Source organism: Leptosomus discolor, chromosome Z (genome assembly GCF_034619465.1).
Source record: "Leptosomus discolor isolate bLepDis1 chromosome Z, bLepDis1.hap2, whole genome shotgun sequence".
NCBI lineage: Eukaryota > Metazoa > Chordata > Aves > Leptosomiformes > Leptosomidae > Leptosomus > Leptosomus discolor.
In genome coordinates this window covers 5,229,940-5,246,818 of record NC_141419.1, presented here as the reverse complement: position 1 = coordinate 5,246,818, position 16,879 = coordinate 5,229,940, and the positions used below count along the sequence as shown (strand labels likewise).

Below are 16,879 nucleotides of genomic sequence, written 5' to 3'. Positions count from 1 at the left end.
GGCTGGGACAGTGATTTGGGAGGCAGCTGGTGGTTGTGGGAAGGATTTGGAGGTTCCTGGTCTCCCGAAGCAGATGGCCGATGGGTGGAAGAGGCTTGGGAGGAGGAAGGAGCTTCCCCATTAGAGTGTCTGCCCTGTGAACTGCCAGCGTGCCTGTAGTGCCGTGGCGTTCTGCAGGTTCTGCCATGGGTTTTGAGCTCACAGGAAAGCTGAGCTGGCTCCCAGGGAGCAGCTTGCAAGGAGGATCCTCCTCCTTCTCCTTCCTCTATCTGGGATGGTATCACAGCAGGGAGGCACAGGCAGATGATCTGCCTCATAGCAGTGACCGCGGTACCTCGGTTCCCTCCGTGCTCTGCTCAGCAGGGCCAGGCTCTGCCTCTCCCCCATGGAGACCTACCCGCTGGCAGTGCTCTGCAACGGCACTCTCGTCCTTGCAGGAGGTGGATTCAAGGTGGCTGGAGTACCAGAGCCGTGTGGAGTCCCTCATCTCGTGGATCAAGCAGCACACGATACTCATGTCAGATAAATCCTTCCCCCAGAACCCTGTAGAGCTAAAGGTAGGTCCTGGACAATGTCCATCCACCATGTCCCATGTGCTCAGCACTGAGAGCTGGGTGGTGGCATTCCTCGGGGTGGTTTCTGATGAGCCTTTCTCATCCCAGGCACTTTATAACCAGTACATACACTTCAAAGAAACTGAAATCCCAGCAAAAGAGCAGGAAAAAGGAAGGATAGAGGAGCTCTACAAACTGTTAGAGGTAAATACCATCGTGGCTACCCGGAGGCTTGTAGGTGGGAGTGTTGTGCTTTTAGCAAGACTAAAGTGTGCTCAGTTCGGGTTTATTTTGGAATGGAAAAGTGGAAATAACCCTCAGGGTAAATGGTGTGCAGGAGCGGAGGCAGAGCTGTTGCCTCGTAGCCCCACTTTCCTTGCTGTAATTTCTCTCTAGCCAGCTCGAGGAGGAGGTAGGAAATGCCATTCTGTGGATGTTTTTCCCAGGTATGGATTGAATTTGGACGCATCAAGTTGCCCCAGGGGTACCACCCCAACGACGTGGAGGAGGAGTGGGGCAAGCTCATCATAGAGATGCTGGAGCGCGAGAAGCTCCTGCGGCCGGCGGTGGAGAGGTCGGTGCTCTGCCCAAGGCAGGCGGAGTCCCCTGGGGGGGGGGACGTCCCCTGCTCCCCTGGCTGGAGGGACATCCCAAAACCTCGCTCTCATTCTCTTTCCCTCTGTCATCGCAGACTGGAATTGCTGCTACAAATTGCTAACAAAATCCAGAATGGTGCTCTGAGCTGTGAAGAAAAACTCACTCTCGCGAAGAACACGCTGCAAGCTGTGAGTGGGGGGTGTTGTTTTCCCCCTCCTAATTTAGTTAGTTAGTTAGTTAGTTAGTTTTCCTGCCTCTTCTTTTATGCCCATCTATTCTGCAGGGTGTGGTGGGTTCCCCGAACAGCTTTCCTTCCTCTTCTGACGTTGAGCCTTCCCCAGACGGGCTATGGGGGCGGTGGTGGATACCTGTTGATCTATGGCATGAGGACCTTGGGGACAGGGGGGCAGGGGAACAGCCTTGTTGTGCAGCAGGCTGCCTCTGGGGATGCAGTTAGTGAGGTTGGACGTCTGCAGAGGTGCTGGCTTGGAGAACAACTGCAGTTCTGGGAAAGCTTGTTGTATAAATGAGGCTTAAAACCCCCAAAATCTGTTTTATTTGTCTAAAAGACTGGCAAAAAGGACTCAGTTGCAGACTGTAGCTACCTGGGTAGGGAACAGATTTTGAGACGGGGAGTTTTGTTCCGGGAAAAAGAGATGTAAGGGTTGGGAGCTAAAAATGGTTAAACCCAAGCAAGAAATGAGATGCACATTCAAGTGATTATCCTTGGGACTAACTGCAGGAGCCCGTCTGTCACTGGAAGCTTTCAGTTCGTCTGCAGGAGCATTCCTAAAGGGGATGTCCTGGGTGTGGTGTGAGGGGTGAATTCATGGTCTTCTGCTCAAGTCAAACTTGTGGATCAAAAGATCTTTTCCATCTTAAAGTTGACGCTGGGCTGCTATCGTGTTCTCTCTGCCCACGTGCCTGGGCTGAGGGGACCCAGCCCTCAGTCTCCCCTCTCTCGGTGCAGGATGCTGCTCACCTGGAGTCGGGCCAGCCGGTGCAGTACGAATCCGACGTGGTCGTGTATCTGCAGGAGTGTGAGGGGCTCATCCGCCAGCTACAGGTGGATGTACAGATCCTTCGGGATGAGAATTACTACCAGCTGGAGGAGCTGGTGTTCAGGTGAGAGGGGCCATGCCTGACATGACCTGTGGATGGAGAAATGCGGTCAGAGGGCGATGCACGGGGCTCCTCTGCTCTGTTGTGGGGAAGAAGGGAGTGTGCGTGCATCTTCTCACCCGTGCCTGGCTTGCTCCTCCAGGATCATGCGGCTGCAAGATGAGCTGGTGACGCTGAGGCTGGAATGCACTAACCTGTACAGGAAAGGCCACTTCTCCACCCTGGAGCTGGTGCCCCCTTCCACGCTGAGCACAACGCACTTGAAGGGCGAGTCCCTGACCAAAGGGCTGCACACCTCCTCTGCCTCCTGGTTCCGCAAGCCCATGACCAGGACAGAGCTGGTGGCCATCTCCTCTTCTGAAGATGAAGGCAGTCTCCGGTTTGTGTATGAGCTGCTGGCCTGGGTGGAGGAAATGCAGGTGAGTGCTGGCTCTCTGGGCCAAATTCTGTGGCCTGCCTCTGCTCACACTGGTGTGGGAAGGTAGGAAGCTGGTCTGGGCTTTTTCCTGCCTTTACCTGTGAATAATTGCTTTGATGATTCAAAGTTTCTGGAGAACACCACACTTTTGTCTTGAGTTGGGTTTTCTCTCTTGTGATCCTGCTGGTGAGTGGTCATCAGAAGATCCTTTCAAAGCTGGAAGCAAATCCGTGATGATGCAGTCGGTCCTTTGGTCTTATGTGGGTGTGAAGGTTGTGTAGGCTGTCCCAGATATCATTCAGTGCTGGAGCACTGGCTTAGGACCTTCTACCAGGACTGGTGTGGTGTTTGTTTCCTCTTGAGTGACCCAGGAGGTTTCCTTGCCCTCGTGTCCTTTTGAGATAAGCTCCTGCAGATGAGGTTTGTTGAGTTGGACCCCTTGGCCTGTTTCAGATGAGACTGGAGCGGGCAGAGTGGGGGACCGACTTGCCGAGTGTGGAAACCCAGCTGGAGACTCAGCGGCACGTCCACACCAGCGTGGAGGACCTGGGCTCCAGCGTAAAGGAGGCCAGGATGTACGAGGTATGGTGGCACGGGCTGGGTGACACAGTGCCGTGGCACGATGTGTGTGAGAAGGTGAGGGCGTTGGGATTGGCTTTTGTGGGTAAAGGTGTCTGGGGCAGAGGTGTTTTTTAAGGACAGAGCTTCTGAATTGATGCTGGGCTGGTGCAAGAGGCTGCTGCCCTGAGCTGTCCTCTGTGCCTCCTCTTGCTCCCACAAAGCTGGGGAGAAAGGTTCGGCGATGTGCTTTCGAGTGATGCTGTTCTGTGTGGGGTAACTGGAGCATTTTTCATCCTTCAGGGTAAAATGTCTCAGAATTTCCGCGCTAGCTACACGGAGACGCTCGGCAAGCTGGAGACGCAGTACTGCAAGCTGATGGTGAGTGGGCTTTGAGTGGGCTTCTAGCACTGCCCAGGGGGTGTAGGGTCCATCTCTGCTTTGCTACTGGGGAAGGGGGGAAAAAACCACTTGCCTTCAGAGCAGGGAAGAGGAATCACACTTCGCTCTGTTCAGGAAACCTCGAGCTTCCGGCTGAGACACCTCCAGAGCTTGCATGGATTTGTGTCTCGGGCCACTGCTGAGCTGATTTGGCTGAATGAGAAGGAGGAGGAGGAACTGGCCTACGACTGGAGCGACAGCAACCCTAACATTGCAGCCAAGAAAAACTACTTCTCGGTGAGTGACCCCAGGGCAGGGCTGGTGGGATGGGTGCTCTCTTGGTGGTGCTGCTGCTGCTTTTGATCTGCTGTGGGACCTTCAGACTTGAAGTCCCCAGAGGTTGGATGCTCCCTTCCAAGTCACTGAGCTCTGAGCTTGTAGCTTGTGATTGCAGCTGATGAAAGAGCTCTCCCTAGACAAGAAAGTGCAAAAAAAAGTGTGTTCAATTGAGTTTCAATTGAAAAGGCGTCTTTTTAGCACTATTTGGAACTAAAGGCATCTTTAACTAGTGGGGGGGCGGGCGGGAAGTCTGAGCGAAAGAGGAAAATTGGTTCCTCTTTAAAGCAGTATAATAAATTGCTGTCTTTCCACAATTGCACTGTCTGGAACTGAAGAGGTCCCCAGGCAGATTTCCAGTATCTGTGTTACATCTGCTCTGAGTGTTTGGTGCACAGGAGGCATCCTGATGGGAACTGGCTGTGGTGCTCCCGTAAGCCGTGCTGGTTTCCCTGAGATCCACTGGTATTTACTGCAGCGCTCCTGCGCTCCGTGTTGTGTTAGTTGTGCACGTGGTCTGCATGAGGCTGCTCCCCGTAGCCGGGATTTGGACTTTGCTTGTGTCCTTCGTTCAGGAGCTGACGACGGAACTGGAAGAGAAGCAGGACATCTTCCGCTCCCTCCAAGACACGGCCGAGCTCCTGTCCCTGGAGAACCACCCGGCCAAGCAAACTGTAGAGGTGAGCAGGCACATGGGGGAGCCGGGAGGAGCCCTGAGAAAGAGCTGGCAGCAAATCTTCTCGCCCGGGATTGGGAAACTTGCTCTCCCACCCCACAGTACCCTTATGGGCAGCCAGGGCTGTGATAATGTTTTGTGGTGGCAGAAAAACTTCAGTGCAGCGATAGAGCTGTTTTATTTTGGGGAGTGCGATGGGAAGTTTGAGGCTGTTCCCAAATAATGCCCACCTCAAAAGTAAGGGACGGATATGCTTGCACAGAGCATGAGCCTTTCCTGCAGTGCAGTGGTGCAGGGAATGGCCTTAGCTCCCTTGGAGTTATCCAGGCTTGCAGGAAAACTGGGGTGGTAAAGCAAAGGGCTGCAGGGACATGTTTCTCCTTGGTGTTTCTGAGGTGGGAGAAAGCAAACCTGTGCCTGCTGCAGCCCCCGGCATCGCTGGTCCAGGGTCTGCTGTCTCCTGCTCTTTGTGCCCGTGTCCAAACCCTTCTGGTTGCAGCCAGATCTTGCCTTTTTATGTACATCCCGCTGGCTGTAGCTGTGCCCTTCCTGTGACCCTCCTGGCTGGTAAATGCTCATTATTCATCGCAGTTTGGGGTGTGTGTGTGTTTCTCAGGCCTACAGTGCTGCTGTACAGACTCAGTGGCAGTGGATTAAGCAGCTCTGCCTGTGCGTGGAACAGCACGTGAAGGAGAACGCTGCCTATTTCCAGGTACTTGGGAGGGGCAGTCAAAATTTCCCTGGTCATCCCGCTGCTTGAGCTTCGTAAGCTGCTGCTTCCTTCAGGGGAAGAGGGAAGGGAGGGATTTGTGGTGCTCATGGGGGCTGCTTTCTCCTGAATCATCTCTTTCTCCTTAGCTATTCTCTGGGGATGACTCACTAGGGCAAAAGGGATCGACTTCCACGTAGTTCTAGCCATCCACGTGGGATGCTCGCTGCTACTTGAGATGTTGGGGTGGTCCCTTGCCTGCAGCGTGCTGCTGACTGCTCGGTGAACTTGGGCAGGTTTCTGTGACCCTCTTTGCCTTTGCAGTTCTTCAGTGACGCCCGGGAGTCAGAGACCTACCTGCGCAACCTGCAGGACTCCATCAAAAGGAAGTATTCTTGTGACCATAACACGAGCCTGACGCGGCTGGAGGACCTGCTGCAGGACTCCATGGTGGGTTCTCCGACACCCCCGCCACCCTGGGCGGGCGATGGGTGGCCTTCTTGCTCTGGTCCAGCAGCATTTCTTGGGGCACCTCTTGCTTCCCAGGGAAAACTGGGCTTATTTTATTCCTGCAATGACGCAGTTTCATGTAGTGTGGTTTGCTCCCCCATCTCTGCCAATGTTCTGCTTTTCGTTGGAGCTGCTGCATGTGTTTGTGCGTGGTGGCCGTGGGGTGCAGGCTGTGTGTGACCCCAGCTGTCACACTCTGATGGCAGCCAGATCTCGGTCGTTAGAGCAGCCGATGGGTCACTTTTGGTTAAAGGCACCATCCAGCATTTTTCTGTATCCTCGGGGTGAAGAGCAGGTGGTGTGTGCTGTCTGTGCAAACCCACAGCTTGATGTGTGAGCTGGTCCTTCCCCATCGGTGCCCGTCCTGCCATCCTGGTCTGCCTGGAGCTGGTCGTGTTCTGCTGACAGGGGTGTCGCGCAGAGCCCGCAGGATGCTCCTGTTTTCTGCTTTTGAGCTGGAGCTCGCTAGGAGCGCGGTGGGATGCGGAGAAACGCCTGCTCTTTATCCAGACCAAATCCCGTGTTAATCCATTGCACTGTGGTGGTGGGGGGAGAGCCAGGGCAGCCTGGCCGTGTGTGGGGAGGGGGGCTCGGCAGCACTGATCTCCAAACACATGGCCTGGCTTAGCTGTGGCGTGGCAGAGAGCAGATGACGGGCAATTCTGTGATCTTCTTGTCTGAATTGGCCTGAAAAAAAAACAATCTAAAAACAAAACACAAGGAGCAAAGCATCAGACAGTGTTTGAAACCAGGGACGGGGGAGGATTTGGGCTGTGGGTTAACCGAAGTGCCAGGAGGTGACGTTTGTGAGAGTGTGGAGGCAGGTGGCTGCTTTGGCTTTGCTCTTAGTGCACACCATTGATCTCCAGCGTGTCCCCAGTGAAGCCGAGATGCCGTTACTGGGTGTTCATGATGGGTGCATCAGCTGGGCTAGGGCTCACGGTCTTCTCTCCTGGAGGCCTGGGGGCTCTCATCCTATCTCTGTCATGGTCTCGGGGTTGTCCTGGTCTCTCCTCCAGCACTACCAGGACACAGAGCAGCCAGCCTGGCTCCTGGGGTCCCTATTGGTGAGCCCTGCAACACCAGGAGTGTGGCAGGCACCATCTGGGGTGGGAGAGGCTTGTCTGGGCAGATGGAGAGTGGCCATGATCTCAGGACTGGGGCAGCTGCCCTGAGCTCAGCTATATTACTCTTTCTTACCTAATAAGTTAAAGTTGTATTTCTTCCAATCATGCTCCCTGGGACAGGCACAGGTAGTTTATTTAATCATTTATTCTTTTCTTTTTTTTTTTTTTTCTTTTTTTTTTTGTTTTGTTTTTTACCATTAAATTATCCTCCACTGTTGTTAGCACACTAACCAACCCCGAGAGTACCAAGCATGAGGGAGAACATTTTTCTGGGATCCTTTTTAAACTTTTCCAGCCAGAATGGGCTGAGCTGCCACTAATCAACGAGCTGCTGGTGTCGTGATCCGCCCACGTCTCCATCGGTGCCAGAGGCTGTTCCAGCTTTGCCACCAGTCCCCCGGGTTGTCCCATCATCAAACCCAGCAGGGACTTGTGGGAATCAATTACGTAGCACCTTCCTCCAACTGGCACATTTCTAACCAGAAAGACCTGTGTGATCACTCCACCACTAGCCCCTTCTCCTGAGATGTTTTATCCGCATAATTCATCGTATCCCCATTCCAGCCATTGGTTTAAACATGCCTTCATCCTTTGCTTTAGAAAAGGGAGCATGCTTCTGTGGTCTCTCCTCCAGACAACAAAACATCCCCAGCTTTGGGCTGGAGCTTGTTCTGCTCTTGGCCCATTACACCTCGTGGGACTTTAATTGTGGTGTATGCTGTGTTCTCTTTTTTTTTTTTTTCCCCTTTTGAAAGAAAATATTTTCTTGTCCTAGCAGCAGAAGAGCCAGAGGCATGCATGCAGCTTTGCAGGGTAGTGGGAGTAGTAGTAGAGAGGTCCCACCCTGACTTGAAGTCTGTTCTCCCTTCCATCCCATCTCCTGACCCTTCTTCCCATCCCGTTAGGGCAACAGGATCCTCCTGATGTGTTTGTTCAGCCCTTGAGATCCCAGCGCAGGTCTTGCAGGCCAGTGTTGGGGTGGGGGGTGCCGAGATGCCTGGGAGAGACCTCCTTTCCCCTGCCTTGAGCAACCTGTCCTTCATCCTTTTTCTGCCAGGATGAGAAGGAGCAGCTCATTCAGTCAAAGAGCTCCGTCGCCAGCCTGGTGGGACGGTCCAAAACCATCGTTCAGCTCCGGCCCAGGAACCCGGAGCACCTTGTGAAGGGCACGATCCCCATCAAGGCTGTTTGTGACTATCGGCAGATCGAGGTGAGGGCTGGAAGGGTGTCGGCATACCTGGGTAAGAGGAGGCAGGGATGAGGCAGGGGAGCAACACCCATGATGGTTTAGGATGAGCTCCATGGTGTCTGTCAATGGAAAGCAAGAACGGAGTGGGAAGACAGAAGGAGGGAAATAGCACGGCTGTTTTTCCTAGAGCAGATTTCCATGTCTCACATTTATTCTGGGCAGGAGCTAAACTCCTTTTCCCCAAAGAGGATGGGCTTCATCAGCCTCAGCCAAATAAGCATGTGGGTGGTAGCCAACTCTGTTGAACTTCCGTGTCCCTTCCTCTCCAGACATGAGCATGTTGCATTGCTTGGCACTGTACCAGGCTTCTGCTTGATTAAAATATATATATTTATGGAAGCTGGCTTGCCCTCAGGAGGGAAGCTGGCAGCAAGGGCAGGCGTGCACAGCGCCACTGCTGGTGTCTGATGGGCTGGGTGGTGTTGGTGCCGCCGCAGATCACCATCTGCAGGAACGACGAGTGTGTGCTGGAGGACAATTCCCAGAGGACCAAGTGGAAGGTGATCAGCCCCACGGGGAACGAGGCCATGGTGCCCTCTGTCTGCTTCCTGATCCCCCCACCCAACAAAGAGGCCATCGAGATGGCCAACAGGTAACTTGGTGGGCTCTGCTGCAGGGGAGTCCCAGAGGTGCAATGGCAAGGAGATGGGGAGGGTGTTGGTGGCATGGGAGGGGACAGATCTGGAGTGGGAATGGGAGAGGAGCAGGAGTGGGTGGCACAGCTGATTTGGGGTGAGGGAAGGAATGCCTCACAGTTATACAGCTGCACACACCATCGCAGCAACTGCTCTAGTAGCTTGCAAAAGAGAAAACGATGATTTGGGAGGAGGGATCCCTCCAGGGATCTCTGGCACTGAACAGCAGGAGCATCACCTGCTGCAGGCTGCGAGGCTGGGAGCGCTGGCTTGGTGGGCTGCTGGCTGGCAGCGATGGCTGGTGGTTTAACAGGGTCAGGGCTGAGCGTGCTGGGGAGATCCGGGGCTGATGGACCTGCTCCTTCCCCTTGCAGGGTAGAACAGTTGTACCAGAAAGTGATGGCTCTCTGGCACCAGCTCCACATGAACACAAAGAGCCTCATCTCCTGGAACTACCTGCGGAAGGACATAGCCCTGGTGCAAAGCTTCAGCATGGAAAAGGTACGGTAGGAACTTTTTTGCCCAGTTCTGGGGCTGTGTTGCTCACTGTCCTGGCTTCTTCAAGTGGCTGAGGAGGAAGGGAAGACCAGAGACTGCAGGGTTGAGGAAGTCAAGGTTATTTGCACCTTGAACAGTGGGAAAACCTGAGCTTGGGGCTTCTGTGCAAAATGATTGCAGTTTTTCCCAAGAAAAAGAGCATCAGCAGTTTGCTGCTGAACTGTAATAAGCACAAGAGATTGTGGACTTAACGTTTCGTTAGGGAGCGAGCAAGGCTAGGGGGAGGCATGAGGCTGATGTGAAGGAGTTTGCGTTTTCTCCTCTAAAGAGAAAATACTCACTTGGCAAGCAAAGGTGATTAAGCTGGGGCAGGGTGGCTTCAGGTGATGTGTAGGAAGTTGTTCCCGGTGGTTAGATGTGCGGCTTTTCCACTCGCAGCTCAGATCCTTAGCGCAAGGGGAGTGCCAGCAAGCCATGAAGAGCCTCCAGGCGCACTATGAGGACTTCCTGCAGGACAGCCGGGACTCGGAGCTCTTCTCGGTGTCGGACCGGCTGCGCCTGGAGGAGGAAGTGGAGTCTTCCAAGGAACACATCCGGCAGCTGCTGGAGTCCATGGAGAACGGTGAGCTTCAAAGGGCTAATGGATTAACCAGGAGCTGTAGGGACTCATAAACAAAGGATTTATGGGATGGCTTCATTTTCTTTTTTTTCTGAGCTAGCTAGTTGATGGTGTGAGCAGCTGCTCTCCTTATTTCTCCATCCATTCAAGTGTTCGGCCTTTCTCCAGCGATGTTCCTGCAGAGAGGGCTTGGCTTTGCAGCTTCAGCTGAACTGCTGGAGTCCTCTTACACTAATACTGTTGGAGATGGGTTTAGTCATTAGGATGCATTCTGAGCAAGGAGTTCTTCCCACATTTGGCCTTTAAGAAAATACAGGTGGCAGTGACACATGTGACACAGCAGCACTGTGAGTCCCACTAAGACTGAGGACGCCGGTGCCCTGTGTCTGGACTCATTCTCAGCTGCGTTTGAATGAGATGATTTGATTAACTTGTTTTGCGTCTGAGCAGAGACCCCAGTGTCAGCACGATGCCACACTCAGCTCTGGGGCTCCCAGCAGGTCCCATTCGAGGCAGATACTGGCCAGGGTTGTTTGAGCTGCTGTTTTGGTTTGTCTGTGACTTGCAGAAGACAAGGATGAGACCGTTGCCAGGACGTATCTCTCCGAGCTCAAGAATATCCGTCTGCGCCTGGAGGAGTGTGAGCAGAGGCTAGTGAGCCGAATCCAGTCCCCGAGCAGCGCCCGAGCAGATGGTGACACTATCCAGGAAAACACCATCCGTGTTGCGGAGCAGGAGGTCAGTCCTGCTGCTGTGAGATGTGGAGGGGAGGGAGGTGCTGGCTGCTGGTCTTTAGCATGTGCCAAAAATAGCTTTAGCTTCTCTGGGGTGAACATGTGGGTGGCGAGTGCTTGACTGCGTGGGGTTCAAGGGGATCTTGCTACACAGAAGATATCAGGAAACCTCACCAGGTGGGCTCCCTGCTTCATTTCATACTATCTCCTTTGCCAGGGGCAATCTTGCTTTTTCCTTGCCTGCTTGGGCTCTCCTTTCACCTTCTTTCCTCTCCTCCCATAGCGCATGCAGGAGGAGCTGCAGCGGCTGCAATCAGACCTGCGGTTTGTTTCTGAGAGATGCTACAGCTTCCTCAACAAGGCCCCCGCGGGGTCCAGCACACCCCAGTTGCGTTCTGAACTTGACTTGGTGGTGAACAAGATGGACCAGATGTGTGGGCTGTCTTCCATCTACCTGGACAAGTGAGTCAGGATGTGCCTCTGTTCCCAAATACCTTTTTGAATCTGCCCAATTCTGCTCAAGACCTTTCTTCTGCCTCTCTGACACACCTCGCACTGGGCTGTAACTGAGCTCCATCCCTCCGTGGCATATGGTGCAAACAGCCTTGTGATCAAGAGGATCTCTGCCAAATTTTGGATGTCATTGTGCTGCCTCTCTTTAATTTTCCAGGTTGAAGACGGTTGATGTTATTATTCGTAACACCCAAGGAGCAGAATCTCTGGTCAAAGGGTATGAGGTTAAGCTGAGCCAAGAGGAGGCAGTCCCCGCTGACCTGGCAGCTATTCAGTCTCACAGAACTGCGTTACAGGTGGGTGCTGTTCGCTTCCCAGGGTGGGCAGGCAGAAACCGGCCAATGCTTTGGTGTTTCTCAAGCAGGGTCTTTCCCTTTCTCTGCTGGATTTGTGCTGTATACCGTTTTTCTTGCCTCAATATAACAGTTAGGGAGGATTTTGTGCTGCTTAGGTGATCCCTTATTGCTTTGTAAAGGTAAAGGAGCTGCTGTGGCTTGTGCTCTCTCTCTTGTAGGGCACATGCTGGCACTTGTGAGCAGCTTCACAGCTACATGTCCTGTTGCTGCAGGACAGGGGCTGAACTGCTCTCACTTGCTCCAAGCTGGGAGCATGGTCCCCTCCATTTTCCACCTCCTATAATCAGCCAGTTCTTCACAGGTTAAGGAGAGTGGGAAGATAAACCCCTTCTGAGGCTTGTCAGCTCCGGGCGGGAGGACATCTCTGACTTAATGTGCCTTTTGCTTTCCATGCCGTTGAACCGGTGCTGTCTCTTGCTGGTTTTGCAGCAATGGCTCGGGGAGGTGAAGGACAAGAGCTCCGTCTTCTCCACGTTGGAGGAGGAGATGGCAAAGGCGAAGGCGGTGGGAGAGCAGCTGTACCGGCTGAGACAAGAGCGCAGCATCGACCTCGAGCGCTATCAGGAGAAGGGAGGCCAGCTGTGGGATCGCTGGCAGCGCGTCTGCTCCCAGATTGAGACCCGGTGAGAAACCTCCGGCCTCCTTCCACAGATTTACTTTCATGTTTCAGCTCAGAGCTTGGGTCAGGCTTTTTAGCAGGGATATTTTTCCAGATGGGATTCCCGCTGGTGGCTGGGATATCCCTATCGCCTACGGTGGCATTTCACCACCCTCTTATTTGTCTTGGTTCTTCTCTCAGCCATGCAGAGCTGGAGAGCATCCAGGAGGTGCTGAGTGACTACCGGCAGTGCCACAGTGCCCTAATCCAGTGGATCGAGGAGATCACGGTCCAGCAAGAGCTGATGAAACCTGGGCAGGCAGAAGACAGCCGGGTGCTGTCAGAGCAGCTGAGCCAGCAAACGGTAAGACAGGACCTTGTGATGTCTTGATAGCGCGGTTGCTGCAGTGATCGTGTCACATCTTTTCTTTTACTAAAATCTTTTCATGTGTGAGCTTGAAAATATGAAACGCAGTGGGGAAGAGGCTGCAGGCCTGAGCTGAGTGTCTGGGAAATGGAGAAACTCTGCCTATCTTGTGGTGGAGATGAGGCCTTGCATAACAAATGGAAGAGGATGAAGACTTTACCCAAAATGGAAGAGATGGGGACTGAAATTCAGCTCACCACCCACAGCAGCTGTCCTGACAACCCTTTTTTTTGCTTTGAATTTTAATGAAGGCTTTGGCTGCAGAAATTGAGAAAAATCAAGCCAAACTGGACCAGTGTCAGAAATTCTCCCAGCAATACTCTGCTGCTGTCAAGGTACGGGTCCCCTCCTGCCCCTAGAGGAGGCCGACTGGGCAGAAACGGCCTCAGCACGGTTTTGCATCTCCCGTGCTCCATGTCTCTCCACCCTGGCTGCGTTTGCAGGACTACGAGTTGCAGCTCATGACGTACAGGGCGTTTGTCGAGTCGCAGCAGAAGTCTCCCATGAAGCGCCGGCGCATGCTCTCGTCCTCGGACGCCATCACGCAGGAGGTAGGAGCACGGCCGCCCGGCCGATCTCGTGAGGGAGAAATTGTGCAGGGGGTTCTTCGACGCCGAGCAGCCTCTGTGAAATGAGCTCCTTTCTGCTGAACTCTCTTGTATAAATAAAGTTTCCACCCTCGCTGTTTTTTCCAATAGCCAGAGAGGATGGCTTAGTGCTCTAAGCACCAGGTATGAAATACCTAGACTCCTGGGAACCCCTGGGTCAAATCCAGCAGGGTCGTCTCAGCCCTTCAGCCTTGCGAGGTAAATAACCAGAGCACCATGCAGCATTACTGTGTGTGGATCTTTGGGATGAGACCTTTAGGGACCCAAGGTCCTGTCTGCTCTGTGTGGATATTAAAGATCCCGGTAGCCCTCTTGTAAGAGTTGAGCATCCGCCCCAATGTCCGTGACCGGAGTCTCCCCTTCGCTCCAGTGTTGTGCAGCATGCCGTGTGTGGCCACAACCCTCCCCATCAGACTTGCTGCATTTCATTGATGCTGTACTGGGTCTGCGAGGTGCCTGGGGGGCTCCCCAAATGAGAGGTGGTGCATCCGTGTCATGTACTGTAAAGTACGTTGCTCTGGATCCGCTGGTTGTGACCGATGCGCCCCATTTCCCCCTCTCTCCCTTTGCAGTTCATGGATTTGCGGACTCGCTATACAGCTCTGGTGACATTAACCACGCAGCACGTCAAGTACATCAGCGATGCTCTCCGGCGGCTGGAGGAGGAGGAGGTAAGGGTGTGCGGAACTGAACTCTACTCGCAATGCGGAGGCTCATTTCCCAGCACCCCCAAGGATGCTGCTCTGTGGTGAGGTTACATCTCGGGCGCTGCTCCTGAGAGCCTCTCCGCCTGCGGAAATCTGGGACCCCTTTGACGTGATTATCTTCCTCCCTCCTCTGTTCACAGAAAGTAGTGGAGGAGGAGAAGCAGGAGCATGTGGACAAGGTGAAGGAACTCCTGGGCTGGGCCCTGGGCTTGAAGGAGAGCGTGCAAGGCAGGACGACAGCTGCTGGGAGCAGAGAGCTGGGCGACATTGAGAAATCCATCTCGGAGCAGCAGGTAAAGCAGGGGCAACTGTCAGACGGTTTGTTTAACTTCTGCTCTTTTTCCACATCGGAATTAAGCTTCTTTCTTTTTTCTTTTTCTTTTCCCCCCTCGACAGGCCCTGAACGAAGAGCTGGCTGCGAAGAAGGAGCAGGTCTCTGAGGCCATCAAAACTTCACAAATCTTCCTGGCAAAACACAGCCACAAGTGAGTGTGACCCAAGGAGGGGACAGGCAGGGAGAGCAGTGGGGGGAGATGAGAGATACCTTAGAGCTGGTGCTGGTGGGCTGGGGTCCCTGGGGTCCAGTGCCCGAATATCGTTAAAAGCAGTGATGAGCTGGACATGACAGTTGTCGTCTTTCTCATCTGCAACAAAAGCTATGAAATATGAACCCATTTCTGCTGTTGGGATGATATTGATCCCCTTTAGTAGTGATCCAGCCCTGTGTATTTGGGGATCTGATCGTTGCAATGCAGGTCAGCCTTTGCTGAGCACAGTTACCCTTGCTGGTTTTAGCTGAGCCAGGCAAAGAGTAGGGCGGTAGGAAGAGGGGGCTCGTGGTGGGTTTAGCCTTTTCCTTCACCAGAGGAACATGTTAATTCTGCAGAGCTGGGAGTTGGTTTGTGCAGTTTCCATAAGACATTTCCCCTTCCCCTTTGCAGGCTTTCCCATCCAGAGAAGGAACAGATTTCTGCTCAGATCGGTGCTCTCAAGCAGACCTACCAGGTGCTCTGCAATGACTCCACAGAGCAGCTCCAGCAGCTCCAGAGCCAGCTGGCTCAGGAGACAGAGCACAAGGTACTGGTTCCCAGCTCAGGCTTTGCAGCCAGAGGACACTCCTCAGGCTGCAAAAAAGGTTTTGCTTGGTTGCGTGTCTCATGGCCACCAGCCACTCGCAGCCCGTTGTCTTTCTTCCTTGCACATGGTTGCCCTCCCTTCTCTTCTGTCCATGTGTCACCCAAAGCATCCAGGCTGGGGTGGTCCATGGAGGCCAAGCAGGAGCCTTCCAGGTCAATGGCAGAGTTGTCTTTTGCAATGGTTTTCAACAGAGCTCTGCCCTGTGCACAAGGGTTGGCTTGTTCACGCTTGGTGGGCAAGGATGTAGATGGACCTCTGGCCTGGAAACGGTCCCCTTAGCAAATCTGTGTCCTCTGAGGAATGCCCTCTCAGTGCTTTAACTGCAGAGGGCTCCGTTTCACAGGCTGCCTGCATGCAGGAGACTCAAGAAGGTGGGTTCAGAAGGGCGTTCGCCTGTGCGGTCTTGTATATCTCGGGGTCTGGCCAGAGGTTTGTCTCAGCTGTGGCTGAATGAAGTTGCTCTCCCCACTGGAAGGCAGCTGCATCGTCCAGGCCTTCAGCTGACCTGGGAGACCTTCACGACCTGTAGCTGGACCCATTCCCTGTTCACCTCCACCAGCGCTCCCGTCAGTCCCCATCCTTGTTTTGCGGGGTAGGGAGGGCTGAAAGCGCATCCTTATTGCCTCTGTTATGCGCTGTCTTCGGTCACTCACAGATATACGTGTACGTGTTCTATAAGTGTATATACATGTGTCGATGGATATATTTGTGTGTTTGCTTGCTGGCTCCCTGTACTCTGAAGCAACGGCCTGCTCCGATCTGGATGCATGACGCAGGTTTTGGCTGTTGAGTCCGTGAGTGAAGCCCTGTTCGAGCCCCTCATGGGAAGAGGGTGACGGGGCTGCTTGTTTCAAATCTGCCTGTCCAGCTTTCACCTAAACACATAGTGTTTCTCCCTAAATTGGACTTTATAGCACACTTCAGGTGTCTCAATGCAGTAAACGCTTTCTATTGCGAGCCCTTTAGCCCTCGTACTGGCAGCAGAAAGCTTACAGTGGGCAAACTGACTCGTTAGTCGCTGCTAAGCCATCACGGCTTTGATGCGTCTGCTGCTGCTGCCAGGGGAGCAGCTGAGAGCAGCCTGGCTGTGGAAAGGTTGCTTTTTCCTTTCCTTTTTCCTCCCTCCTGGGCAGGAAAATTACTTCTGAGCAAAAGCCTTCTTCAGGGCTTGCTGGGCTGTTTCTGTGCAGCATGAACGTGCTTTGGGGCTCAGGCTAGAACAGTTTTCACTCACGCTCTCGATGAAGCCCAGGAAACAAAACGAGAGGTGGCAGTGGGACTTCACCGCCAGTCCCCGTCTGCGAGACAATCCCTGCGGCTCTTGTGTGGTGCAGTTGCTTCACTGTAGAGGGAGCATGAGGAACTCTTAACATTTGCTTGCTGGAAACATCCAACTGTCAGAGAGAAGTTATAAAAGACAAAAATGCAAAGCAGAACGCGCTAAATTGAGCATGATGTGTCCCTGTACAGTTTGTGTTTCATGTCAACTGTTTTTAAGATTAACTGACATCCTTGCTTACAAGTTTAACTAACCCTCCGGGATTTAAACAAACAAAACACACAAAGTGAAAGAGGACGACCTGTGTGTGGGGTTCTTTTTGCAAACAAAACAGTCGCATGCTGGACGCTAACACCAAGCTTTACACTGTGTGTGATACGGCTGAACTGCTCCATAAGGCTCTGTCTTTAACTGCTCAAGGCACACCCTGCAACCTGGGTAAGTAAAAGCCTTTTACCCCCCCCTCCCTCCCTCCCATCTCCTTTTTTTATCTTTCTCTTTTCCCCCCCCTCTCCTCTTCTCTGTCTTTCC

The 16,879-nt window shown here is 53.3% G+C and overlaps 1 protein-coding gene across 5 annotated transcripts in view; it reads left to right on the top strand.

Annotated features, from left to right (window-relative positions):
- MACF1 (microtubule actin crosslinking factor 1) overlaps nt 1-16,879 on the top strand; it is a 145,292-nt gene that overhangs the window by 49,594 nt on the left and 78,819 nt on the right. For all 5 annotated transcript variants that reach the window (XM_086479561.1, XM_086479559.1, XM_086479560.1 and 2 more), the window contains 27 exons: nt 438-557; nt 663-758; nt 1,001-1,128; nt 1,246-1,339; nt 2,122-2,276; nt 2,416-2,692; nt 3,145-3,273; nt 3,553-3,630; nt 3,766-3,927; nt 4,542-4,646; nt 5,259-5,354; nt 5,676-5,801; nt 8,046-8,198; nt 8,675-8,829; nt 9,247-9,373; nt 9,809-9,992; nt 10,558-10,727; nt 11,007-11,185; nt 11,394-11,532; nt 12,022-12,215; nt 12,392-12,554; nt 12,869-12,952; nt 13,061-13,168; nt 13,798-13,896; nt 14,073-14,225; nt 14,329-14,417; nt 14,874-15,009. In XM_086479561.1, the coding sequence (XP_086335687.1) occupies nt 438-557; nt 663-758; nt 1,001-1,128; nt 1,246-1,339; nt 2,122-2,276; nt 2,416-2,692; nt 3,145-3,273; nt 3,553-3,630; nt 3,766-3,927; nt 4,542-4,646; nt 5,259-5,354; nt 5,676-5,801; nt 8,046-8,198; nt 8,675-8,829; nt 9,247-9,373; nt 9,809-9,992; nt 10,558-10,727; nt 11,007-11,185; nt 11,394-11,532; nt 12,022-12,215; nt 12,392-12,554; nt 12,869-12,952; nt 13,061-13,168; nt 13,798-13,896; nt 14,073-14,225; nt 14,329-14,417; nt 14,874-15,009 (3,699 nt within the window). The remainder of the gene's footprint in view (nt 1-437; nt 558-662; nt 759-1,000; nt 1,129-1,245; nt 1,340-2,121; nt 2,277-2,415; nt 2,693-3,144; nt 3,274-3,552; nt 3,631-3,765; nt 3,928-4,541; nt 4,647-5,258; nt 5,355-5,675; nt 5,802-8,045; nt 8,199-8,674; nt 8,830-9,246; nt 9,374-9,808; nt 9,993-10,557; nt 10,728-11,006; nt 11,186-11,393; nt 11,533-12,021; nt 12,216-12,391; nt 12,555-12,868; nt 12,953-13,060; nt 13,169-13,797; nt 13,897-14,072; nt 14,226-14,328; nt 14,418-14,873; nt 15,010-16,879) is intronic.